The sequence below is a fragment of the Protopterus annectens genome, chromosome 4.part1, assembly GCF_019279795.1.
Source record: "Protopterus annectens isolate FY-2018-M chromosome 4.part1, PAN1.0, whole genome shotgun sequence".
In the NCBI taxonomy this organism is placed as follows: Eukaryota; Metazoa; Chordata; order Ceratodontiformes; family Protopteridae; genus Protopterus; species Protopterus annectens.
In genome coordinates, this window is record NC_056734.1 from 740,704,258 (window position 1) to 740,729,043 (window position 24,786).

The following is a 24,786-nucleotide window of genomic DNA, read 5'->3' on the forward strand; positions in this document are numbered from 1 at the left end:
TTTGGCAAGTAAGGCTTGATTGTGAATCTTCATTACTGACTACCTTCAGTACCCCATTTGGAAGATGTAGATTTCTCATGGTGCCATTTGGAATAAATTCTGCAAGTTAAGTCTTCCAACGTGCAATGGAACAGATCTTTTCAGGTTATCCCTGTGCCATAATAGTAGATGATTTATTGGTCGGAGGCAGTGGTGAAATTGAGCATGACAGAAACCTCACCGTTTCAGAGCACGCAAAGTGACTCTGTCCTCTAAAGTACAAATTCAGACTATCAGAAGTCACACATGGACGTCCATTTGTTTGCTAGTACTGGGTTATGACTAGACCCACCTAAGCAAGCAGCTATTCTTGAGTTACTTGCTCCAGATAATGTTCAAGCTCTACAGCAATTTTCTTGTTATGATTACTATTTGGGCAAGTTCATACCATATTTCCATAAATTAACTGCACCTTTGAAAGAGCCAACACCATAAAAATGTTGTACGGTCATGTCTAGAACAGCACCAGAGAGCATTTGATGATCTTAAGCAGAAAATTGCCAACCCCACCTGCACTAAAGTACTATGATGTCAGTAGACCAGTTACTCTCTTCTGTGACACCTCACAGTTTGGTCTAGGTGCAGTTCTTCAAGAGGGTAGACCAGTGCATATGCGACTAGAACTACCCAAACTGAAATGCAGTATGCTGAGATCGAGAAGGAACTTTTAGCAATTGTTTGCATGTTCCAAGTTTCATAATTTAGTCTTAGTCTGGATATCTCGACCATAATCATCAACCTCTAGTTACTATCTTAAAGAAGCCTATGCATTCCGCTCCTGCAATATTGCAAAGAATGATGCTTAAATTACAGAAGTGCAACTTTAAAATGGTCTATACAAAAGGCAAACTTCGTTATCTGGCTGATGCCTTGTCTAGAGTGCCCAGAATTACAACCAAACAGCTTGATGCAGAAAATTTTGACTGTCATGTAAGTGCGTAATTTTTTGACCACAAGACTTGAGCTGAGAGATCACACACAGGCTGATCTGTTCTGCAAAAGCTCAACCACTACATCTTGGTTTAATGGCCATTAAAGCAATCGAGTGTACCACCTGAAGTACAATCTTAATTTCCTTACAGATGAGTTGCTGAAAGGTGCATTATTTTCAAAGGTCCTAAAGTTGTTCTGCTTCTTTACAATGTGAATATATCCAGATTTTGCATTGTGGTCATCCAGGGTCTGACTCTACTAAAAGGAGGGCCAGAGGGCTTTCAATGTCTTTTGCTAGAGCAGACCAAAATACCAAAGTACATTCTAGATGTTCATCGTGTTACACTGCTGCAGTCCTCACACTTGGGTTATCCTGCCGTCAGGCGGTCCCGCAGTCAGCCAGAGTTCCAAAGTCTTGGTCCGGCGTCGGTTGCTGTCACTTCCCTGACGTCAGTGTGCCAGGGGTATACAATATGCATCCACCGCCATTTTCTTCAGTCTTTCTTGCCGCGCGGTGCCCGAAGCAGAAGCAGTTCGCAAGTGCCGGTCGGCCGACCCCTGAGATTTCTGAAGTCTAATTTCAGATACGAAGTCTTCAATAAAGCTAAGTACCCCATAGGGGAATCCTTTTTCTTATCACAGACCGATGTCAGAAAAAGTTAATTGTATTTCTTGTAGGAAGCAAATACCTCATAAGGACTTCCACTCTTACTGTATTCCATGCTTAGGCCCTGATCACGATGTCACTAGTCGGTTTTGTGCTAGGTTCAACAAACGCACTATGAAGAGACGTTTTGATTTTGCTTTACACTACTTTGGCCGAAGGTTCAATTATACCATGCCGTCGGATCAGCCAACAACTTCAGTACCGAAGAAACACAAAGATAAAGACAGGCATCCGAGGTCCAAAACCGACGAAACCTCTTCTAGGCCAGTCGCTTGTTCTCAGTTAGGTGCTTTCGCAGCCCCTGACACCTGCTACCTCAGAGCCACAGGCCGCTTCCGACTCCCATGTGGAGCCAGCTAGGCCTCTGGAAACTCAAGGTATTGGGCCTACGGAAACTAATCCCTCAGATGGGTCCAGAGCCGCTGAGCAGCCACCGGCTTCTGAGAGTGTTTTCAGACCTTCACAACTTACCATTAAGACAACAGCCAAGACAAAGAAACAAGTTCAGCATTCTCCTGGACAGTCCTCCATGCCTAAGAAACAGATGCTTAAAATGGTCAAAGACCTCATTTACTGTAATCAGGGGTTCCCATCCCCCTCCTGAGAAAGGCCTAGGCAGGATACAGACTATGACTCCTCTGATCAGGTTTCCATTTCCTCTGATTCCTCTTCAGACCAGGGATATTCTTTACCCCCCTATGAGGACTCTGCTGAGGAATCTATCCCTTCAGCCTTTCCTCCTGAGGATTACTCTTTTGGGGAAACTTTTACATACCATAAGGGAACATTTCCATTGGGAAAGTCAGATATACTCAGAATCCAAGAAAAGTCTCCGGGATTTCCTCTTATTGCCTCAGCACAGGCCCCTGGCTATTCCACCTTGCTTGACATTGTGGATGATGTATTTTCTGAATCCAGCTTATCTCCTGACTCTTTGCCCCCTGCTCCAGCAAAGCCAGATAGGTATTACAGAGTCCTGACTCTCTCAAGTTTCTTTACAAACACCCTTCTGCTGACCCAGAAACTATTTCCCAGGGTCCAAAAGGGGTTAAGGCTTCCATTGCAAAAAATCCAGTACCCTCTGATAGAGATTCCAGAGCTTTGGATAGATGGGGGAAGAAAGTATACACATCTGCAACTTTAGCAGTAAGAGCTTTAAATTGCCAGTTTCACATGCTTAAGTACCAACAATATTTAATGGCTCAGTTAAAACAGAAAATGCTTGCTAGCTCAGAAGCTCCTGATTGTAAAGAAATGCAGGATTTATTGCATGCAGTTGAACAGGTGTGAAAACATACTCTGCAATGTGGTTTTGATTCTTTAGAGGCCTCTTGTAGAGCCACAGTTACAGGTTCTGTTATTTGAAGACATGCTTGGTTAAAAGAACAGTTTACCTGATCATGTTAAGGCAAAGTTATTGGATGCTCCTTTACAACATGACACCTTGTTTGGTGTTAATGCACAAGAGGTGTTAAAGAAAATGGAGGATAAAGCTAAATCTATGCAAACAGTCAAGGATTTCTTATAGGTACAGTCACCTTGGTTTAGCAGAAATTGGCCAACAAAAAAAATTGGTCCTTTCCAGTGTCACAGGCTACAGAGAGGCAGATACAGATGCCCAAGAGGCAGATGTCAACCCCAAGGCTCAAATAGGCAACGACAGTGGGGCACCTCAACCCCAAAAGGAGGTGAGGACAAGTCTCAACTTTACAGGAAACAGCCACAATGACTTTCCTTTGCGTACGCCAAGCACGTCCCTTCTGGAAGCCCCCTTAGGGGGGAAAACTAGCACTTTTTTCCCCCAAAACTGGCAAACAATCACTCCAGACAAATGGGTCCTGAATATTGTCTCTCAAGGTTACAGATTCCACTTCCATACTTTACCAAAGCTAAAAGGAATGCCAGACCTGCCACAAAATCAAAGGGCAGAGGCACAAAAACAAATTTCAGCCCTCATGGACATGAGAGCTATACAAGAAGTACCACAACATGAACAAGAATTTTACTCAAGACTCTTCCTGGTCCCCAGAAAGGACAAAGCCTGGAGGCCTATACTGGACCTTTCAATTCTGAATACTTACCTGGATATTCCGAAATTCAAAATGTTGACATTACAGCAACTTCTACCCATGCTGGGCAAGAAGGCTTGGCTTGTTACTCTGAACCTCAGAGGCATACCTGCATGTCCCTATCAGACAAAATTGCAGAAGATACCTCTGATTCAAAGCTGATACAATGCACTACGAATTCTCTGCACTGCCCTTTGGCTTATCTACTGCGCCCAGGGTCTTCAAAAAGTGCCTGGCACCAGTAATTGCATTTTGCAGACAAAAAGGAATCCAGATATATCCATACCTGGACGACTGCCTCGTTCAAGCAGAGATTAAGGACATTCTTCTACAGCATCTGGCATTTGTGAAAAAGTTGCTGATTTCTCTAGGGTACACAGTAAACGAAAAGAAGTCAAAACTAGTGCCCTCACAACAGATTACATTCCTGGGTGCCAGCTTAAATACAACGACCCAGATGGCTTACCTCACACCAGACAAGTGCAACTAACTCAATACTTTCAACTACTGGCAAAAACGTCCCATCTCCCTGCAAGAAAAAATCTGCAGGCCCTGGGATTTATGGCATCTTGCATACTACTAATGCTATATGCCAGACTACATATGAGGAAATTACAATGGTACCTAAAAAGTGTTTGGACTCCACATTCTCAGTCTAGAAGCAGTAATTCCAATAATTTCCTGCCTACAACAGGAGTTTTGATGGTGGGCACAGGCATGTCACCTAAACAAGGGGTCAGCCTTTTACCCAACCCACAGCCAGGCAAACTCTAACAGATGCTTTGGATTACGCCTGGGGAGCACACATGGCATGGAAATGCATTCAGGGCAAGTGGACCACAGACCAGATGCATCTTCACATCAATCAAGAAGAGATGTTGGCTGTTCATAATGCCCTAACAGCTTTCAAGGACCTACTACGTCCAGGACAACTATTACTAAAGACAGACAACAGCACAGTAAACAAGAGGGCACTCATTCCTATCCCCTATGCAGGCAAGCCATGACCTTGTGGAACACAGCTCTAACGTACCAAGTTCACATGCAAGCACAATTCCTGCCTGGAAAGAAAAATACTCTGGCAGACGACCTAAGCAGAAATATCATGGACCCTCATGAATGGAAATTGAATCCACAAATCTTCAGCATAACACAAAAATGGGGATGTCCAAACATAGATCCTTTTGCCTCCCCTCTGAATTGCCAACTACAAGAATTCTGCACAAGGACTCGTCACAAATAAGCATGGAAAGTGGATGCCCTTCTGTTCAGCTGGAGAAACCTAAATGTCTATGCCTTCCCACCAATGCCTCTCCTTTCAAAGGTACTTCTAAAAGCCAAACAAGAAAAACCACAGATGATCCTGATTGCTCCAGCACTGGTACCCTATCCTAAGGAACTTGGCTCAGGGCCCACCATGGATGTTGCCCCAAATTCCACACCTTCTGACTCAACAAAACAATCAGATCCTGCATGGTCAGCTCAAAACCCTAAACCTGGCTGCATGGCAGATAGTTTAGTCAAACAGGCAACACCCCTCTCTAAAGCTGTTATGGATGTCATTTTGGAGGCCAGGAGGCCTAGCACCAGGAAAGCTTACTCAGAAAAATGGAAGAGATTCTGTGCCTGGAACCAAGCTCACAGCCTTGATCCTCTTGTTCCAAACATTCCTCAGATTTTACAATACTTAACTGAGATGCTGGACAGAGGCCTATCCTTTTCATAGATTAAGATCCACGCCTCTGCCATTTCTGCACATTACAACACGGGATCCTCCTTTATTCTCACCCCTTGCTAAAGCAGTATCTCAGAGGGGCTAAAAACATAAGACCGCCCCGGAGAGAGCACCAACACCAGCTTGGGACCTCATTTTAGTTTTGGAAAAACTGACCCTACCACCTGTTGAGCCAACCAATACAGCCGACCAAAAATTTTTATAATGGAAAACAGCTCTGCTCCTGGCATTAACTTCAGCACGAAGAGTCTCGGAGCTACAGGCATTAATGGCAGTGGAACCTTTTATAATTTTTTTTCAGGACAGGGTATCTTTAAGGACAAACCATACCTTCATGCCAAAGGTGTTATCTAGTGTGGCTCTTAACCAAACCATCCATTTGCCTACTTTTTATCCAAACTCCCAAAATAAATGGGAGAAACTTCTGCATTCTTTGGACATACACAGGGAGCTATGATTCTACTTGGACAAAACAAAAGCTTTCAGGAAAACTGATCAACTGCTTGTAGCATATGCTGCAGGATCACAAGGCTATCTCAAAGCAGACTATATCCAAATGGATAGGACACTGTATTTGGTACTGCTACACACACAGCATGGAAAATCAGTCCCTAATAACATTAGGCCTCATTCCACCAGGGCAACAGCCACTTCAACAGCATTTGTCAGAGGAGTACCTACCAAGAAAATTCTGGAGGCTGCAACGTGGAGTTCAGTAAACACCTTCACCAAGCATTGCCACCTGACTCTACTCTAAATCCAGAGCAGGATTTGCCACTGCAGTTCTGCAGGGCCTCTTAGCCAATTCTAACTCTTTATAGACCGGCTACCGAAACCTAGCTTTGGGATTCAACCCGTGTGTGATGACTGCAGCAGTGTAACACGATGAACATAGTACAGTTTTGTACCTACCACAAATGTAGATGTTCCAGTGTTCACACTGCTGCAGTCCAGGTTACCCTCCCTCCCCTCTGAACTAGCTGGACTTATCTATACCCTTCTATCCTATACTACCTTTGGGGTGTATTGGTAGCTGAAGGTATTGTTTTTATTTTATATGTATATTTTTGATTAGCAATATGTATTGCCTAGCCACTTGGGGGCACCTGACATCTGGGGCAAGAAAAACTGAAGAAAATGGCATCTGATGCATATTATATACCCCTGGCGCACTGACATCAGGTAAGTAATGACAGCAACCGACGCCGGACCAAGACTTTGGAACTCTGGCCGACTGCGGGACCGCCTGACGGCAGGATAACCCAAGTGTGATGACTGCAGCAGTGTGAACACTCTAACATCTACATTTATGGTAGGTGCAAAACTGTACTTCAGTATGCAATAGTAAAACTAGGCCGCATTTGCAAAAAGAGCCACTTCAGCTAAGTCGGGTTCCAGAATTTCCTTGGTAAACAGTTGCCACTGACCTGTTCGAGTGAAACAGTAAGCATTACTTAGTGTAACAATAAGTGTTACTTAGTGTTGGTTGATTCTTATTCAGTCTGGATCAAAATTGATTTGTTACCGAACCTCACATCTACTCCAGTGATTACCAAGCTGAAACATCACTACTCTGTACATGGAAGTCTGCATAAGCTGATAATTGACAATGATACGCAATTTACTAGTCGGTTGTTTCAGGGATTTACAAGAGAATGGAACTTTGTACATCTTACTAGTAGTCCTGAATATCTACAGTCAAATGGTTTAGCTGAATGTGCAGTACAGTGCAAAGTGATTACTTGAGAAGTTAGTGTGATAATACCGTTTTTTTTTTTTTTTGAATTTATCACTCTGAAACATACCCTGTGGCTGTATACTTGGTTCACCTGCTCAGACTTCTATCTAGACAAACAAGAACAACACTGCCCATCACTTCTAGTTTGTTGAGGCCTATTGCTGATGAAGCAATCCAAGCCCAACTACTCAGAAAACGTTTTCAGAAGTCCAGTTATAAGATGAGCAGATTTCTTTGCTCCTTGAAAAAAGGAGACCTTGAGAATACAAACTGTGAAAAGTTTCGACCAGATTGGTAAAGTGACAGGTATAAGGGCAGAGCAGAGATCCTATGTTATGAAATCTGAGGTTGTGGAGTACAGGAGAAATCAGACCTCATCTTGTATCGCAACTAAGATATTACAGCATTGTTCCTGTGATAGACTGTAAATCTTAGAGCAACCTAGACTATGTTCCTGCTGCAGAACATGTCTTTAGACTCCAGTTTCCTTTCCTGATTATGTTCCTGATATTTCTAAGACTAAACATTCAGCAGAGACCGTTCCAGTTTGTAACCCTGAGTTCAGATTTTATATCGCAAGTTACAGTCACATCTCTAAACAGTGAAATACATGGCAACTTGGACGTGATTGCCTACATGTCTTTACTTTTGCATAATTGCATGTCAGAAAATTATCCTCTATTTATTGCATGCCAGTCCGTCGTAAATGATGCATAACTTATTTTCCAAAGAGGTAGGTTCATAGGTTGGTACTAGGCTATCGCCCCTTGGGGCCTGTACAAGCCTAGCCATAACAATTCCTTGGCTATTTCTTCCCACAATATTTACTTCCCTGGGCCCTTATCTAGCAAATGTAGACTGTGTGTGGGGTACCTTTTCAAGAAGCATTTCTTAGGACTGAATGTGCATGTAAATGTCAGGCGCATGCAGTCTTTATTGCCATTTTGAGTGTGCAGTCAGTGTGTGAACATGAATGAGAGAGAGTCATTATGTTTTTTAATTATATCCAAGTTTTAAAGTTAGTTCTCTTTGTTTCCTATTGTTTGTACATAAAGCTGCTTGAATGTAACATAACGTAACTCATGCTGGTTCGTCTCCTCCATCCTGACATGTGAGACTAACAATAGTAATTATCCAGCATAATATTCAAAGCCAATGAGAAACCTTTTCAGGAGCGTATTACTAGAACCAATCATAGTAATGGGATAACGTGTGGAGATGTTCATAGCAGATGGACTGAGTATATGTGAGTGGAGGGATATGACAACAGTAACTAACTTTAAATCTTTTCTAAGACTGGCATATGGATCGTATTGTGGCAAGTGGAAGCATAAAATCTCTTTAGTATGGAAACCTCAACAGTTAGCATTTAGGTATGGCGTGATGCTGACATTGTCCTTGTAGATTAATTTATAATCTCTCTAGGTGTACAAATACCACTGAGGTTTATGAAGTAATGTACATTTTTACAAAATTCATATGGTTGTGTCTTGATCTGTTTTATGGACTTATTTTACAGTATTTAAAAACATTTGAACAGTTCAAAACAAGTGTGAAGTATAAAAATGTCAGCGTAGGGCAGAAAATGGTTGTGTTAAAAGCTGTGTGATGGTGGTGCAGTCATTGCTCTTCTCTGTTTTTATCAAATTTGTGCATCTAGTACAGACGTGCACCAACTGTGTATAAAACCAGATCAGTAATGCCAGAGATATGTATTCACTTGGCTTTTCGGATATTCTGAAAGAAATTGTAAGCAAACGTGGTTATTAATTTTTTTTTTTTTAATTAACTGAAAGCAATTGCATGCTTTTAACGAAAATCAAGAAAAGCGGGCTTTGTATCATACTCTTATTGAGCAGATGAATCCCATCTGAAATCCCTGGATAAACAAATCCTTGCCGCCTGTTTTGTTTCACCATAAGTTAACATGTTCATCTTTCAGAGCTCTGTACACTTAAGAGAATGGGTAGAAAAGATCTTCGGCTAACATATGTAAAGTTCTTTAATTTAGAACTTTCACTTTTTTCATAAATTTTATGAAAATGAATAAGAAGAGTTTTACAGAACTATTCCCATGTGTCCAGCACACTGTTTCTTGTAATGCAGTTAAAAGGGCTGAGTGTCTGTTGTGCTTTTGATCGTGTGGCGTTCTCACTTAGGCTGTGTTGCTACTTTCTTGATCATTTCATTAATTGCTGTCATATCTGGTTTCATGTTCAGCAAAAAAGTCCATTTAATGTTTAATAGTAAAGCATTTGTTTTGTAACTTGCTTTTTGTGTAGAGCACCACGTGATATGGCATTAGGGTTGTCTATCAGTGTTTTTCTCCAGTTCATTTCCTGGCTTGGTACTTTTCTTTTTAAGTTTGTATGTCCTCTGTGTGCCCACAAGTTTTTGCTGGAGTCTTTGGTTTCACAATGTGCTTTAAACACGCAGACTGTTGAGTTTGTGAGCCCGAATGCATGTGCATTTTGCATTAAACAGGCATCTTATTTAGGACTGGTTCATTGTCTAATGCCCACTGAGTATCTGGATAGGCTCTGGCTGCCCAATTGGGATAAAGTATGCATCAGAAAATTACTTATTTCTATTTATAGTATCAGTAAACTAACTGACATTGAAATAGCTATGGATATGTTGTATAATTCTGCCACTGGTCTATAAAGCCTAACCGAAGTTTATAGAACTGTTTTTGTGTAGTGATTTACTTCTAAAATGAATTTCTAAGTGCTTAATATGATTGACAGCAGTATACTGTGGTGGTTGAGCCTCAGAGCTTGAGGCTTTGGTTTAAGTCCCCCTGAAGATTTACTTGTATATTTGTATGACAGTGTGCAACTCATTTAACATCTTGTCGATCATAAATTACTGAAAAGTGTACCACTTGTCTTTGTACATATATTGATGCACTTAAACCCAAGTAATGTGTTATTGTTATGAGAAGCTGTTTGGGAGCAAGGTTTTGATAGGGATGCTGGAGCGTATTTCTTACATACTGTTGCAGTGTGCAGTAGGTTTTGTTGTGTCCCTGGTTACTTCTGACAAAATGGAAAATGCACGAAAGTAGTGTTTGATCACTGAGAGTAGTTTCCTAGGGCAAATTTGCAAATGCACAAAATTAAATGAGCAGCAGCACTGTAGGGAGATGCAGAATGTCCTAGACGGAAGTAAAAAAAAAAAAAAAAAAAAAAAAATTCTGGAACATGGCCACATTGGAGTTATCTACTCTTTTTTTTAAATTGGGTTCCATTTTGCTATGTCATCTAACACCTTGGAGTTGGGGTTGCTAAATGTTAGACGGATGCCCAGTCTGTCATTCAGTGTTGTCCATTTTCATCTAATTCAACAGATGGGGCATGGATCCGACATAGAGCTTGCCTCAGCACCTCCAATTGTGTGGATCCAGGGTGCTCTGACTACTCCCCTAGGTATAATCTCTCTGCCTGTCCCTGAATACCTCCGATCAAATTTACCACCTGAAACGAGCCTGTTGTGTGATTTTTAGAAGCTTTGATTCTGCTTTACGATAAGTCATCAAAATGTTTTAACTTTTATTCAACTCTTAACTTAAACTTTCTTACCTTTCCTTACTCTATTTTTTAAATCAGGAAAAAAAAAAACCTGTTAACACTTATTAATCTAGTTCTATATTGCACGATGGTGTTGTATAAGCCCATTAGAGTCTAATTGGTTAGGTGTTCCCTTTTTCTTAGTTTGTCTTAATTCTTATAGCTAGCTGTTGTCTTTTTTTCCTGTGTGAGAGAAAATTCTAGCTGAATATCAGTGTTGCCTGTAGTGCGTTTGTTCTCTGGAGTTTTTCTGTCATGTCTGTCAAGAGATTCAAGAAGTGTTGTGTGGTCACAGAATTCCCCCCACAGGACCCCCCACACCCTTTTGTGTTGTTTTGGCGTGGCCCTCTTGTACACTAACTGTTGCATGACCTGTGCTTCCTTTGGACACAAGGCTCTCCAAAGTCGCAAGGACAAATTAATAATTAAAGGTTAAAGAAAAGCAAAAGTCTCAGGGAAGCAAGGCTTATGAGAAGAGGTCTGAAAAATCAAGTGTCCCAACCCATCAGTTCTCCTGGGTCTGACACCAAAATTTGCAAAGCCATTTGATCCAAAGTCAGCTTGGATCAGATCTCTTTCAACTCCACTGTTTTTCTCTATCCAGAGGGGCTATCAGTCAGACGGCCAAGAAAGCAATTTGTACCCTTGCTGACGTTCCAGCAATTTGGGTGTGTTATATAGGCTGTAACCCTTTCACCTGGGACCACAGCACCCTCCCCCATTAGGGCAAATTACTGTGCACCTTTGAAGGCTTACCACAATCCTGGCTTAGTAGCCGGACACCTACCCCAAAGCCATTCCTTGCATTGCCTACCCTTCTTGGGATTGTGACCTTGGAACTCCAGCCTTGTTAGCACCAACAAATACCAAGACACTGTTGAAACCCTAGTAGGCAATCATCTGTGTATAAATTGCAGTGGGCTGCCTGTACTTTGAGTTTTAAAAGATAATTTTCAGTGGTACAGAACAAGTGTGTTTGCATGCATTCTTATTCATATAAGCACTTTTTTGTGAAAACAAAAGTTGCAAAACATTTTAAAAAGTGCTTCTGAATGCAGAAATCTAAACTGCTCAAGACATATTTACGGCATTAGTATTAATGTGCTGGCAGATGTCATTTGCATCACTTTGCATTCTAGCAAATAATTACAAAGGATGCATGCAAACACTTGTTTTTTGCACAAAAATGTTAGTTTTTGCACCATTGGAATTTCTTTAAGAACTTCTAGGACACTGCATTACTACTTATAATCCTGTTTTTTATCTGTTTATCTGATGCTACTGGTAGTGTTTTAAGAACAGATATTTCTTAAATGTTTTTTCTCCGTTATGAAATGTTTCCCTAGTCTAGCTAAATCTGTGGAGGCTGATGTTTATCTGCATGTAACTTGCCTTGGGCATTTAGATTTGTTAATCTGAGTCCAATTCAAATTCACTGACCTGGTTCTGCCTATGGTATCAGTTGCTTTCAGGCACTGCTAAGACTTTTTTCAAAATCTAAAATTTTCCTTCCTGGTTTTATTTTAGCTTCCCTTTTCTCCGCTTAGAGAAAGGTGTAAATGTTAGTATTAGCCTCTACTTGTGTTTGTTAATGCATCCTTTGAGACCCTTCTTTTAAACTTGTTCTGAGTTGAACGGAACATTCCTGTTTGGACCCTCTTACCAGCCTAGTTCACCCTTGCTGTCACTTGTGATCAACTCAAGTTTGTCTAACTTCTGCCCTGCTTCAGCTTTGGTGCATAGTATGCAACAGTGTGGAGCATAGAAAACAAGACGGTAATCGGAGACACACACTTGCAGCAATCTGCAATACAACTGCAAAAACAGACGGAAAAAAAAAAAGTTCACGGTGTGCTTGTTCCTATTGTGTTTGAAAACTTAGTAATTTACCGTGCTTGCCTTTCTTAAAGTGATCACTAAAACCAACAGAAAAAAAACATGAGCTAAATGTCTCATTTCATGCAGGTTTAAGTCTGCATGTTATCCAGTGTCTTACCTTTCACTACTGGTTTGCTTGATTCCTACTTTGTAGTACACTAGAAAATGCACAACATTATTACTTGGGGGGGGGGGCTGCACTAAACCTCAATGGGTACCCTATGTTGTGGAGACTGTAACCCACACTCCTCAACTTGTATATACTAAATCCCTTGATCACACAACAGGAAGCTAAGAGTTCATACTACAGCTGTAGCACAGGGGCAATGCAATCTTTAAAAGTGTCATACCTGATGACCACGCCAAACAGTCAATCTTAAGGAATGAATGTCCAGGTAAGGCTTGCTAGAAAAATTTGCCTGCTGGATTCTAGAGGGCTGCTGTTCAGGAATGTGTGACCAAAGAAGTGGAAACCCATACTTCAGGTTAAAACAAAGCATGAATTGCTTTGTCTGCAAGTGCTTGTAGAAGGTCATACTGTGAAATAAAGGGAAATGAGGAAAGCATAATGGACAAGTGCTCTTTGAGGATGTAATCCAGACAGGGGAATAAAGGGAGGAAAACACATGTCAGCAAAACTCTTCCCATGCAACAGAATAGCTTCAACGCTATAGGCGGAGTGAGCTACTACTATGTGGCCTTCAAAATAGATCAAATGAGATGATCTGTGACTGGTAGAAGCAGCTTATTCCTGTACTCTTGTGGACTCTGTATACAGGGGAAAGGAGTAGATCCCCCCCCCCCCTTATGGTTGGCACACTGTACAACACTGCAGGTATCAATGGTAATCGCACCACAGGAGAGGAAGAGCTGAAAGGCCCGCAAAGTGTGGGCAACACTCGCTCTTAAAACAGCCCCTCAGGCTGTGGTGAGCCCAAATACAGTGTTCAAATCTAGTAATGACTAACCCTTATTCAAAAGAGCAGAAACCTACTTGTCTCCTGAGTGTTTCTGATATGATTATAGGGGTCCTGGAAGTGCAGAGACTGGTAATCACCTTTGGATAAGAAAGTTTCAAGTGCCGCATGACCACATGAATGGAATGCTTTAAATGTAGTTTGTCCAAACCTTAGACAGCAGACTGATCTTGTCAGGCACTATGCTGGACAGTGGCTACCACATCAGGCATCTATCATGCAGATTTCACCACCAAAGTGAAGACTTCGGAAGCCAGAAGGTCTCCTGCAGGATGCACTTGGACCAAGAAGAGGGTTCAGAGGAATATCCATGCCTTACTCTACATAAACTCTAATACTTCAAGTCTGCCATCATCTTGATGGAAACTAGGAGGAGGGAGTCTGCTTCCTTGTCTTACTCAGTAGACTGGGTGGGAGTCTATGGGAGAATCTAAATGTTTCCTTTTTTCCTTGCCTTGAAGATGCGTCTCAGAAAGGAGACTGTTGCCAAAAGGCTAAGAAAAGGGCATTCTGTTGAAGCTCACCCATCTTTGTACTCTGCATTGTCCCAGTGGTGGATGGCCGAGTAGATTCAGAATTTAATTAAAGCTAACAAAAAAAAAAAAAAAAAAAGACGCATCTTACACATACAAGAATCATGACATAAAATCGCATATTTCTGGTTGTGAGGTCAGTGTTGTTTCTTATAACCTCTCCAGTCAGGAAAGATCATGAAAAACAATACATGAGAATCCTATAACTGATATTAGAACTATAGAAAATCAATTTAAGGAACAATATGGAATGAGTTCATTGGCTTTTACGTGAATTTTGTGTGTATTTAATAAGTTTGATTTTTTTTCTTATGGCATTAATCGAATATTTAATAACTTTAAAAATATTGATAGGAATCTTTAATGTTGTAATTACTATTTCTTATTCCCTATAGCATACTCTCCTGATTGCCTAGATTCTTTCAACGTCAATGCGATGCAAAAATGAAATGAAAATAAACTTGATATTCTGGCATCAGATTATTGAAAATAGTATTTAAACCACTAAACTCTCTTCTATGTTTTGATAATAGTTGAGACAGTTGGTTCTTGATACACTCATTACGGCAGTTTATAGAAAACAAAATGAGAGTTTCAATCAACCTAGAGACTGACTCTATACCTAGTTTGATCCAGCTTTTTATTAGGTGTCTAGAAAAGACATGATCAAACATTAAGTATCTCGCTTATCTATAAGATACTAAGAGAAGACACTCTAAAGTTTGACTCAGATTTTTGGAATTACTATGTAAAGATTACTGGAGAACAAATGTCTGAATCCAAAAAATTGTTGTTGAAAATCTGCATATGGTACCCCTTCTTCATTGTATTGGTGATTGTGTACATGGAAATTTAAGAATAGGAGTGTCTATACTCCACATAAGTCTTGTACTGAAAAACAGTGAAAGTAAATGTTGTAAATGTGGTGAATTACTAGAGGCCAACTGGGTTCACATGTTCATTGAATGTAGAAATGTTCAATACTGGAAAGACTTCAGATATTTTATAAATGCTTTTATGGTCTGATAACTGTCATATTTCTAGTTCACTTATTCTGTTCAATGTTCCTATAACTAATGTAATACCCCAATCTCGGATTCGGTTTTGTGCCTTATTAAACCACAAACTCTCCGTCGTTGGTATATTTGCACTTCTAAATATTTTGGTGGTTGGTTCAATTATCCTGATATGTCTTTGATAAGTCATTCGACTACCGGCATTTCAAAAAAGCACAAAGATAGACAGACAAGCCGCCCAGTTCGCCGGTACTCAGTGAGGTGCTTTTGCAGCCCCGGATACCTGCTACTTCAGATTCGCAGGCTTCTACTGAGACCCATTTGGAGTCCGGTATGCTGTGAGATGCTTCAACTGTGGAACCTGTGGATGTCTCTACCTTGGATGGGTCCGGAGCCACTGTGCAGGCACCTGCTTCTGAGGGTGTATTCAGGCCTAACAATGCCGCCTTCTTCAAGGCCTAAAACTCAAACCATGCCTAGAAAATAGACTCCCAGACCGCATGGTCAGGCCTCTATGCCTAAGAAATGAATAAAAATGAAGATCATATTACTTTAATCAGGCAAAGCCAACCTTCCCCCTCTAAGAGACCTAGGACTGCATTTGCTTATACTTCTGACCAGGATTCTGAAATTTTGTTTCCTCTGACAAGGATTTACCCTTATCTACCTATGAGGATTCTGATGCTGAGGACTCTGTTCCCTCTGCTTCCCCCCCAGAGGATTTCTCTTTTGGTGAAACCTTGCATACTCTTAGGGAGAATTTTCGTTGGGAAAGTCAGGATTTCACTGATTCTAAAAAGAGGCTTGGGGATTTCTTACTTCCCCAGCACAGGCCTTTAGCTATACCTCCTGTACTGGATATTGTTGATGCCTTTTCGGAATCTAGCATGGCCCCTGACTCTCTACCTCCTGCTTTCAGAAAACCTGATAGATATTACAGGGTTCCAGACTCTCGTTCCTTTTTCAAAAATCTTACTGCGGATCCTGAAACTGTTTCATAGGGACCCAAGGCCATTAAAGCTACTACTGCCAAAAATCCTACCCCCTCTGATAGAGACTCCAGGGCTCTGGATAGATTGGGTAAGAAGGTATACACTTCTGCAACTTTGGCCATTAGGGCCTTGAATTGCCAGTTTCATATGTTAAAGTATCAGCTGCATATTATTGGATTGCGTAAACAGAAAATTGTTTCCTGATTGTGCTGAAAATAAGTATTTACAGGATTTAATGCATTCTGCTGAACAAGTTGGTAAACGTATATTGCAGTGTTTTGATTCACTAGAGGCATCTTGCAGGGCTGCGGTAACTGGGTCTGTAGTTAGAAGGCATGCTTGGCTTAAGGAGCAATCCTTGCCAGATCATGTTAAAGCAAAATTACTGGATGCTCCCTTAAATCAGGACTGACCTGTTTGGCAACAGGGCAGAAGTTCTTAAAAAGATGGAGGAAAAAGCTAAATCTATGCAAACTGTTAAAGGTTTTTTTACAAGTACAACCTTCAAGATTTAGTAGACATTGGCCTTCTAAGAATTGGAACTCCAGAACTTCAGTCCAAATAATCCAGATCCAGCAGAGCACCCAGGCTTCGGTCCCAGGGGATGCACAGGACTAAGCGGTGGGGGGGGCCTCCACTTCACTTCCAAATCTGGGAGTAATAAAACTCCCACCCTATGATAAACTGTCTCCAACTTCTTTTTAAAACTTCTAAGCACTTCTCAACTGACTGCTCCTTTGGGGGGAAAGATTGAACTTCATGCAAAGAACTGGGGACTCATTACCCAGGACAAATGGGTTTTAAATATAGTGTCACAAGGATACAGATTTCACTTCCACACGATACCAACTCCAAGCGGTTGGCTGGATCTACCTCCAAATCAGTGGGCAGAGGCCCAAAAGCTAGTTCTCTCACTCTCTCTCTCACTCTCTCTCTCACTCTCTCACTCTCTCTCACTCTCTCACTCTCTCACTCTCTCACTCTCTCACTCTCTCACTCTCTCACTCTCTCACTCTCTCTCTCTCCCCAGTTGGTACCAGAAGAAAAGAGTCACGGTTTCTACTTGAGATTTTTCCCAGTACCCAGAAAAGATGATTCATGATGTCCTGTCCTGGACCTGCCTACTCTAAACACCTTTTTTGGTGATTTCTAAAATTCAACATGCTGATTCTTCACCAGTTGTTTCCTATGCTAAGCAAAGATACCTGGTTGGCAACACTAAATTTAAAGTAAGTATACCTGCACATCCCAATCGGGGAATCTTGCAGAAGATACCTATGCTTCAAAGCAGGCTACACGCACTATATTAATTCTGTGCACTGCCCTTTGGCTTATCTGCTGCGCCCAGGATGTTCATAAAGTGCCTAGCTCCAATCATTGCATTTTGCAGGAAAAGAAATATTCAGATATACCTGGCGATTGTCTAATTCAGGCAGAAAACCAGGACATACGTTTGAATTCTCTGGCTTTTGTACAAAGGCTGCTAACTTGTCTGGGGTACACCATAAACGAAAAGAAATTGCACCTGGTTGTGCTGAAAATAAGGATTTACAGGATTTAATGCATTCTGCTAAACAAGTTGGTAAACATATATTGCCAGGAAAACTAAATACACTGGCAGACGGACTAAGCAGAAACCTCATGGACCCACACGAGTGGAAACTGGAACAAAGGAATTTCAACATGTTGACAAGCAAATGGGGGAGCCCAGATATTGGCCTGTTTGCCTACCCCCAGAATTATCAATTGGAAAATTTTTGCCCAAGGACTCCCCACAGACAAGCTTGGAAGTTGGATGCTCTGTCCTTCAGCTGGAAAAACCTTGGAAGGTGGATGCTCTATCAGTTTATGCCTTTCCTCCTGTGCCTCTACTCTCCAAAGTACTACTAAAGATCAAACAAGACAAACCAAGGATGATTTTGCTTGCACCATCCTGGCCACGCCAACACTGGTACCCCCTCCTGCGCAGTGTCACTCTTGGCCCCATGGCACCTGCCTTAGACTCCTACCCTGCTGTCTCAGCAGGAGAACCAGATTCCGCACCCTCTGCTTCAAACACTGAACCTAGCAGCCTGCTTAATTACCTAATCTCTCCTTTACCATCCCTCAGTAAACCAGCGATGGATGTCATTTTAGAGGTAAGGGGGCCTAGTTCTAGAAAATCTTATGCTAAAAATGGAAAAGATTCTGTGCCAGGAGTCCATCTCAAGGGATGAGCACAGCAGTGCCCAATTTACCTCAGATTTTGCAATACTTAACTGAGATGCTTCACAAGGGCCTGTCTTTTTTCCTCAAAAATTCATGCCTCTGCCATTTCAGCTCATTGTAACACAGAACCTCCCCTCTTCTCTATTCCACTGCTCCAAGCAGTTCCTCAGAGGGGCCAGAAATGTAAGACTACCCAGGAGAGCTCCATCTCCAGCCTGGGACCTTTTCTTTGTATTGGAGAAACTCTCACCCTTCCTCCTTTCGAGCCAGCTGCTACTGCAGATTTAAAATTAATTTCTTGGAAAATGGCTTCCCTTTTAGCCATCACTTTAGCAAGAAGGGTATCTGAATTACAGGCCGTTATGGCAGTGGAGTCTCATCATCTTTCATGTGGACAAGGGTGTCCCTCAGGACTAATCCCTCTTTCTTGCCAAAGGTGATATCCAGTGTGGCCTTTAATCAATCCATTCTTTTGCCAACCTTCTTTCCTAATCCACAGAACAAAGGAGAATGGATACTGCACTCCTTAGATGTGCACAGTCAACTTAGGATTCTACTTGGACAGGACTAATTCTCAAAGGAAATCTGAACTGCTGGTGGCAGTTGCTGTAGGGACTGAGGGGAAGGCTGTTTCAAAGCAAACCCTTTCCAAATGGATAGGCTATTGCATTAATTACTGCTGTAAGCACCATGGAAAACCTATCCCACAGGGGATCAGACCCCCCCTCAACCAGGGCTACATCTACCTCTACAGCCTTTCTCAGAGGCGTACCTACCAGGGACATCCTAGAAGCTGCTACCTGGAGTTCTGTACATACTTTCACCAAGCATTACTATTTGCCAATTTTCTCTAAATCCAGAGCTGGCTTTGCCACTGCAGTTTTGCAGGGCCTTATAGCTGGTCCTAATGCTAACCAAGTTCCTCCTCCAATCCTTAGCTTTGGGAATCTACCCAAATGTAATGACTGCAGCAGTGAAACACTAAGAACATAGTATGGGTAGTCTATATTAGACAAACTAAAGTTTATCTAACCGAAAGCTCACATGAGCAAAAATACAGGAACTCGAAACTGCAATTGGGGGGGGCAACATGTATTCCAACTCTGAGATTGCACTACAGTCAGGAAAGGGCAAATATTCATATTTTTACTGTACCGCAATCTCTCTCAATTGCGGTTTCGAGTTCCACAATTTTTGCTCATGTGAGTGTTCGATTTAGTTTAACTATCGTTTATCTAATATAGACCCCATAGTACAGTTGTGTACACGTACCATAAATGTAGATGTTAGTGTATTCACTGTTGCGGTCCTGCTTGCCCTCCTTCCAGCCCCCTGACATTTTTTTGTCTATACCTCTTTCCTTTTCAGTGCTTAAAAGCTTTTTGGTGCATTTGCTTTTTTGTTCGAGGTATAACCTTGTATATTTATAGAATTAATTGCTTCCCATTAAGGGGGCACCTGACATCTGGGGCAAGAAAAACTGATGTAATGACGTCTGCTGCATGTTTTATACCCCTGATGACTCTAGAACCCTTTCCTTTAGCATGAGGCAATTTGTCTGAGTTGCATGTTGGCCAGTCACTTGAATGGGATCTTGAGTCAGTTTCTTGCTGAACCATATGTTGGTTGCCATTTTGACGGATAGAAGTTTAGAATGGCCTGTCCTCTCTTCCTGTGGACCTAGGTGGTACTTGAATGCACACATCCTGACAGAGAACAAAATACAAGACCCCCTCTACCAACACCAACTCGTGTTGCCCTGCTTTTTCTAGTACATCCTGTAACTGCTGCCTGAATGCACTGCTTTCTTCACTGTCACAGCTATGCTGTGGGGCATAGGAAGAGATTAAATAATGCCATATCCTTACACTAGAATCTGATTGCCAGACGTCTGTCGTAATTCTGATGACATCCCTCAGTCTTCTGGAGCCTCTTCCTCACCACAATTCCCACACCATTTCTAGTCTGTCCTTCACGGAGTAGTACTCTGAATGCCAACTGAAGTGTTTTTGCCCCACTGCCCTTCCATCTTGTCTCCTGGATACAGTAAATGTTGGGCATCCCTTACTATCGCATCAACCTCCTTTAAGCTGCATCCTGTTGGTGAACCTTGGTTCATGTTTGGCAGGTTGATTTTACAAGCAGCTTTCCCAGCTAACCCAAGCTGGGCAACTGGACATTGATCAGCCCATAGCTGGTCTGTTGGGCTTTATGGTGGGTACATATGGTGGGTACACATGGCCAGCAGGGGCACGTAGACATCTCCCACCATTAGCATGTGTCCCTGGCATAGGTTGGAATAGGCCATGTTCTCCGCTCACATTATTGACTGCAAATGCCTGTTCCCAGTTTTGGCGACTTTAGTCGGTGTGACGCAATCACCTAGAGCCAATTTGTGCAGTGTGTGGTCCCGAGTTCTCCTATCTGTCGGATGTTGCACACCTCAACAAAGTGGTTGGTCTGTACAACTCTTCCCCGATAGGCACCATCTAGAGTCTGCTGCCGCTGCCTACAGCTCCATTCTTTGAGTTTGAGGTGGAAACACTCAGCATGCCCTCTTTGGAGGTGAGAGAAACCCCACGAGACAAGGAGAGTGTACATACTCCACCTCCCATGCACAAGGTACAAGATGCAATCCTAACCTCTGGCCAGTGCATGTGTAAAGACCTTAATCTTTATGCCAACTGTGAAATCAGACATTTGGTAATGCCACTTTAGCACCACTGCTTCCCCATGAGTTTAACGCATCCCTCATTACAAATGTACCAAGAAGGCATCTGACAGTCAAATGGCCATTTCGTACTCAAATGTTTTGATCTTTTGATGTAGATTAACCTGATTTTTTTCAGTATACAAAGGCTCAGTGGCAAAGATTTAAAGACAGAGATAATCAGATGCATATTTGGTTACAGGATATCATTATTCTTTTGGGAAAACTTGGCTAGGCTTAGGCTTTCTGGGTCATTAGCCTAGTAACAGTCTATGAATCTACAAGGAAACTGATCACCTATTGACTTGCTTGAAGAGTAACCTAAGATGTTGGATGGTCATGCTAGATCTTGGCTAGAAAGTGAGACTTACAAACATGTTGCTACTTTCCTTTGCCTTATTCCAGGAATTTCTGGATGAATTCCTTGAGTTTTCTGAAATTGGTTAAAATCTTAGTGGGTTTCTTATGGAAGGGGGAGTACACCAGGATTGCTCTTCTGAAGGCAAACTTGAGTAGGGGCAAGCAGGATTTGTGGGTTCTGGACTTAAGCCGCCTTCTCAGGCTGTGGTTAAATATACGGTGCCTGTTGCAGTTTAAATGGCATGTTGCACTTTGGAAGGAATTATCACTGACCGTACATTCAAGACCCCTTCTATGTAATTAGAAAGAGGAAATGGATTATGAAAAAAATATTGATTCACCAAGACTTGAAGGAATGAGCAAAAATGTTGCAGCCCCATAGGTTATCATAGGCTTTGTGCCGAGCTGGAGATGGGTTTGGAAACTTGGAGAATGACTTACCTTTGGTATGAGTGAGGGGAAACTACGTAGTAGTTTTCTGGTTTGGGATAGGGCCAAGCAGAGTTTGGCTTTAAAGATGCTGCCTTATGCCTAGATTGTGTTTTGAATTGAAAGAGCAAGAAAATTGCTGCTGGGTTGGTAGGAACACACTCCTTAAGTGTGTTTCTTTGTATTCCCCCAGTCTTCATCTCCACCTTGAAGGGTTTGATGATCAGAGCATGTCAGGGTCATATTGGAAAAAATAAAATTGGTGATTAACATCAGAGCAAGTTGGAATGGGATATTGGGGATAAAACATCAAAGCATCGTGGAGAGGAATATTAGGGAAAGAGATTTCTAGACTGGAGTGGGAACAGGCTGTAGTCTGAAACAGATTTGGCAATATTGAAAATCGTTGCATGGAAATGCTTGCATTAAAATGTTTATACACTGGCAAAGTTGCAGCATATGTTCCTGGGGTTGCCACATGCCTGCTGGAGTTTTGAAACTGGGAAAAGGAGACATTTCCGCCCATGCATTTTGGAAGTATGGGCCATCAAGACAATTTTTGGGGGAAAAAAAGTTATTTAAATAATCACTTGAAATGCATTAGGAAGCCATGCAATGCGCAGTTCAAAACACTAATACACAAATAAACCATAACTCTTGTGATGTGAGAGGAAAAAGACAAATTGATAACTTTCAAACTCATTCACTGCGCTTCTTGTAAAGAACTATTTTCTAGCAGGTACTCGTCACACTCCTCAGTGCCTCAGCATAACGATCACTATAAGCTGTTAACCAGGGGCACTATTTACTTAGTGTATGTTTCTCTTCTGCCATCATGCTGTCCCAGACTTCTCTTTTAGCAATGTCCTGGAGAAGATTATGCAAATTTTATGCAGTTGAGAGTTTGGCTTGTTTACGTTTTTACTGTTTTGTAGGCAGCCAACATGACTAATACAAATAGTGCCCAGTTAGACTTTCCACTCTGCCTTCTACAAGAAAGTGAGTTTGGCTAAATCCTGAGACTTGCAGGCTAAAATTCTTTTGACAGATGTTCTTCGTGTTTCACTGTTGCAGTCATCACATCTGGGTTATCTGCTTGCAGTAGCCCTCAGTTAGCCTGATCTGTCTCATCTTCCGTGACGTCAAGTAGTCGGGGGTATAAAGCATGCAGCTAACGCCATTATGCCAGTCTTTCTTGCCGTGTGGTGCCCGAAGCAGTTCGCAAGTGCCAGTTGGGAGACTCAAGAAATTTTCGTTTTCGAGTTTCGGAACCGAAGTCTTCAACTAAAGCTAAGTACCCCGTTGGGTTCTTGCTCTAAACTGATGTCAGTAAAAGTCAATAATTGTATTTCTTGTGGAAAGCAAATACCTCAAAGATTTTAATTCGTACTGTATTCCTTGCCTAGGCCCTGACCACGACATACCTCACTGTCTGTTTTGTGCCTTATTTAAACCACAAACTGTTGGTCGTCTGTACATTTTTGATTCTAAATATTTTGGTACTCTGTTCGACTATCCAGATATGTCTTCGGTAAGCCACCCAACTACCGACATTCCGAAAAAACGCAAAGATTAAGACAAACACAGGCCGCCTAGGTCCAAAGCTACAGACGATGCTTCTCAAGACAACTCCTGGCATCCTATCCTGGACTTGTCTATCCTAAACACCTTTTTGGTGATTCCAAAGTTCAAGATGCTAACTCTCTTCACCAGTTGCTTCCCATGATAGGCAAAGATGCCTGGTTGGCAACACTGGATTTGAAGGAAGCCTACCTGCACATCCCAATCGGGGAATCTTGCTGAAAATACCTACGCTTCAAAGCAGGCTGCATGCACTATCAGATGTCCTTCAAGGATGCATCTGCAGTCCTAACATATGGGTTGTCCTGCCTCAGGCAGCCCTTCGGTCGGACGGATTCCAAAGCCTGGGTCCGGCCTCGGCTGATGTTACACTTCACCCGACGTCATAGCTGCTGTGAATTGGGTATAAAGGCATCAGCCGATGCCATTTTCCTCAGTCTTTCTTGCCGCGCGGTGCCCGAAGCAGAAGCTGTTCGCAAGTGCCTGTCGGTCAGATCCAGAGATTTCTACTACCGAAGACTTCTAAAAAGCTAAGTACCCCGTTGGGGACTCTTTCTTGCCTCAGCCAATGTCAGAAAAAGTAAATAATTGTTCAACCTGTGGGAAACAAATACCTCATAAGGATTTCCACTCTTACTGCCTTCCTTGCTTAGGCCCAGACCACGACGTATCAGCTTGTCTAGCCTGTGCTTCCTTCAACCGACGGACACTTAGACGTTGGTCGGAGTTTGCGGAGGAGTTTTTTGGTCCCGCTTTTGCTTACAAAATGCCGTCGGAGACTCTGACCTCACAATTAGCTAAAAAGCGTAAGGAAAAGGACCGACACTCGCGGTCCGCGGTTTCGGCCGAAACCACGGTCAAGTCAACCGCGAGTGTCTCTGTTTCGGCTGAAACAGAGTCCTCGGTTCTTCCTTCGGCCAAAAGCATACCTCCGACAGCCGAGGCCTCACACAGCATGGCTGAATCTGCTACTGAAATTTCTCCTGCTGTAGCAGGCACCCAGGATTTATCAGATACTATTCCTTTAGACATATCTACTCCTGCACGTGGAGCTGCTAGGCCCCCTGCATCTATGTCCATCAAGGCTTTTTCTAGGGCTAAAGCAGCTAAATCTTCTAAGGCCTTGCCTGCTAAGACCCCACACAGGCCTACCTCTAGTTCCCAAATGCTCAGCCTGGCTGAGGATCTCTTTTCCTTGATCAGGGGATCCCAACCTCACCCAGACAGGGCCTCTCAACCGCCTCCAGAGAAAAGGCCTAGAGCAGAGCCCCCCGATCCAGTTTCTACTGACTGCTCCTCGGATGAGTCAGAAAATTCAAATCCTCCAGAAAGCCCTTATTCTCCATATGAGT

The 24,786-nt window shown here is 42.3% G+C and overlaps 1 protein-coding gene across 1 annotated transcript in view; it reads right to left on the reverse strand.

The window, feature by feature from the left end:
• Window positions 1–24,786, reverse strand: part of LOC122801280 (arf-GAP with coiled-coil, ANK repeat and PH domain-containing protein 2-like) — a 2,104,317-nt gene that overhangs the window by 1,584,954 nt on the left and 494,577 nt on the right. Inside the window, exon 10 of the mRNA XM_044070827.1 lies at window positions 12,414–12,565. Within this exon, the coding sequence (XP_043926762.1) occupies window positions 12,414–12,565 (152 nt within the window). The remainder of the gene's footprint in view (window positions 1–12,413; window positions 12,566–24,786) is intronic.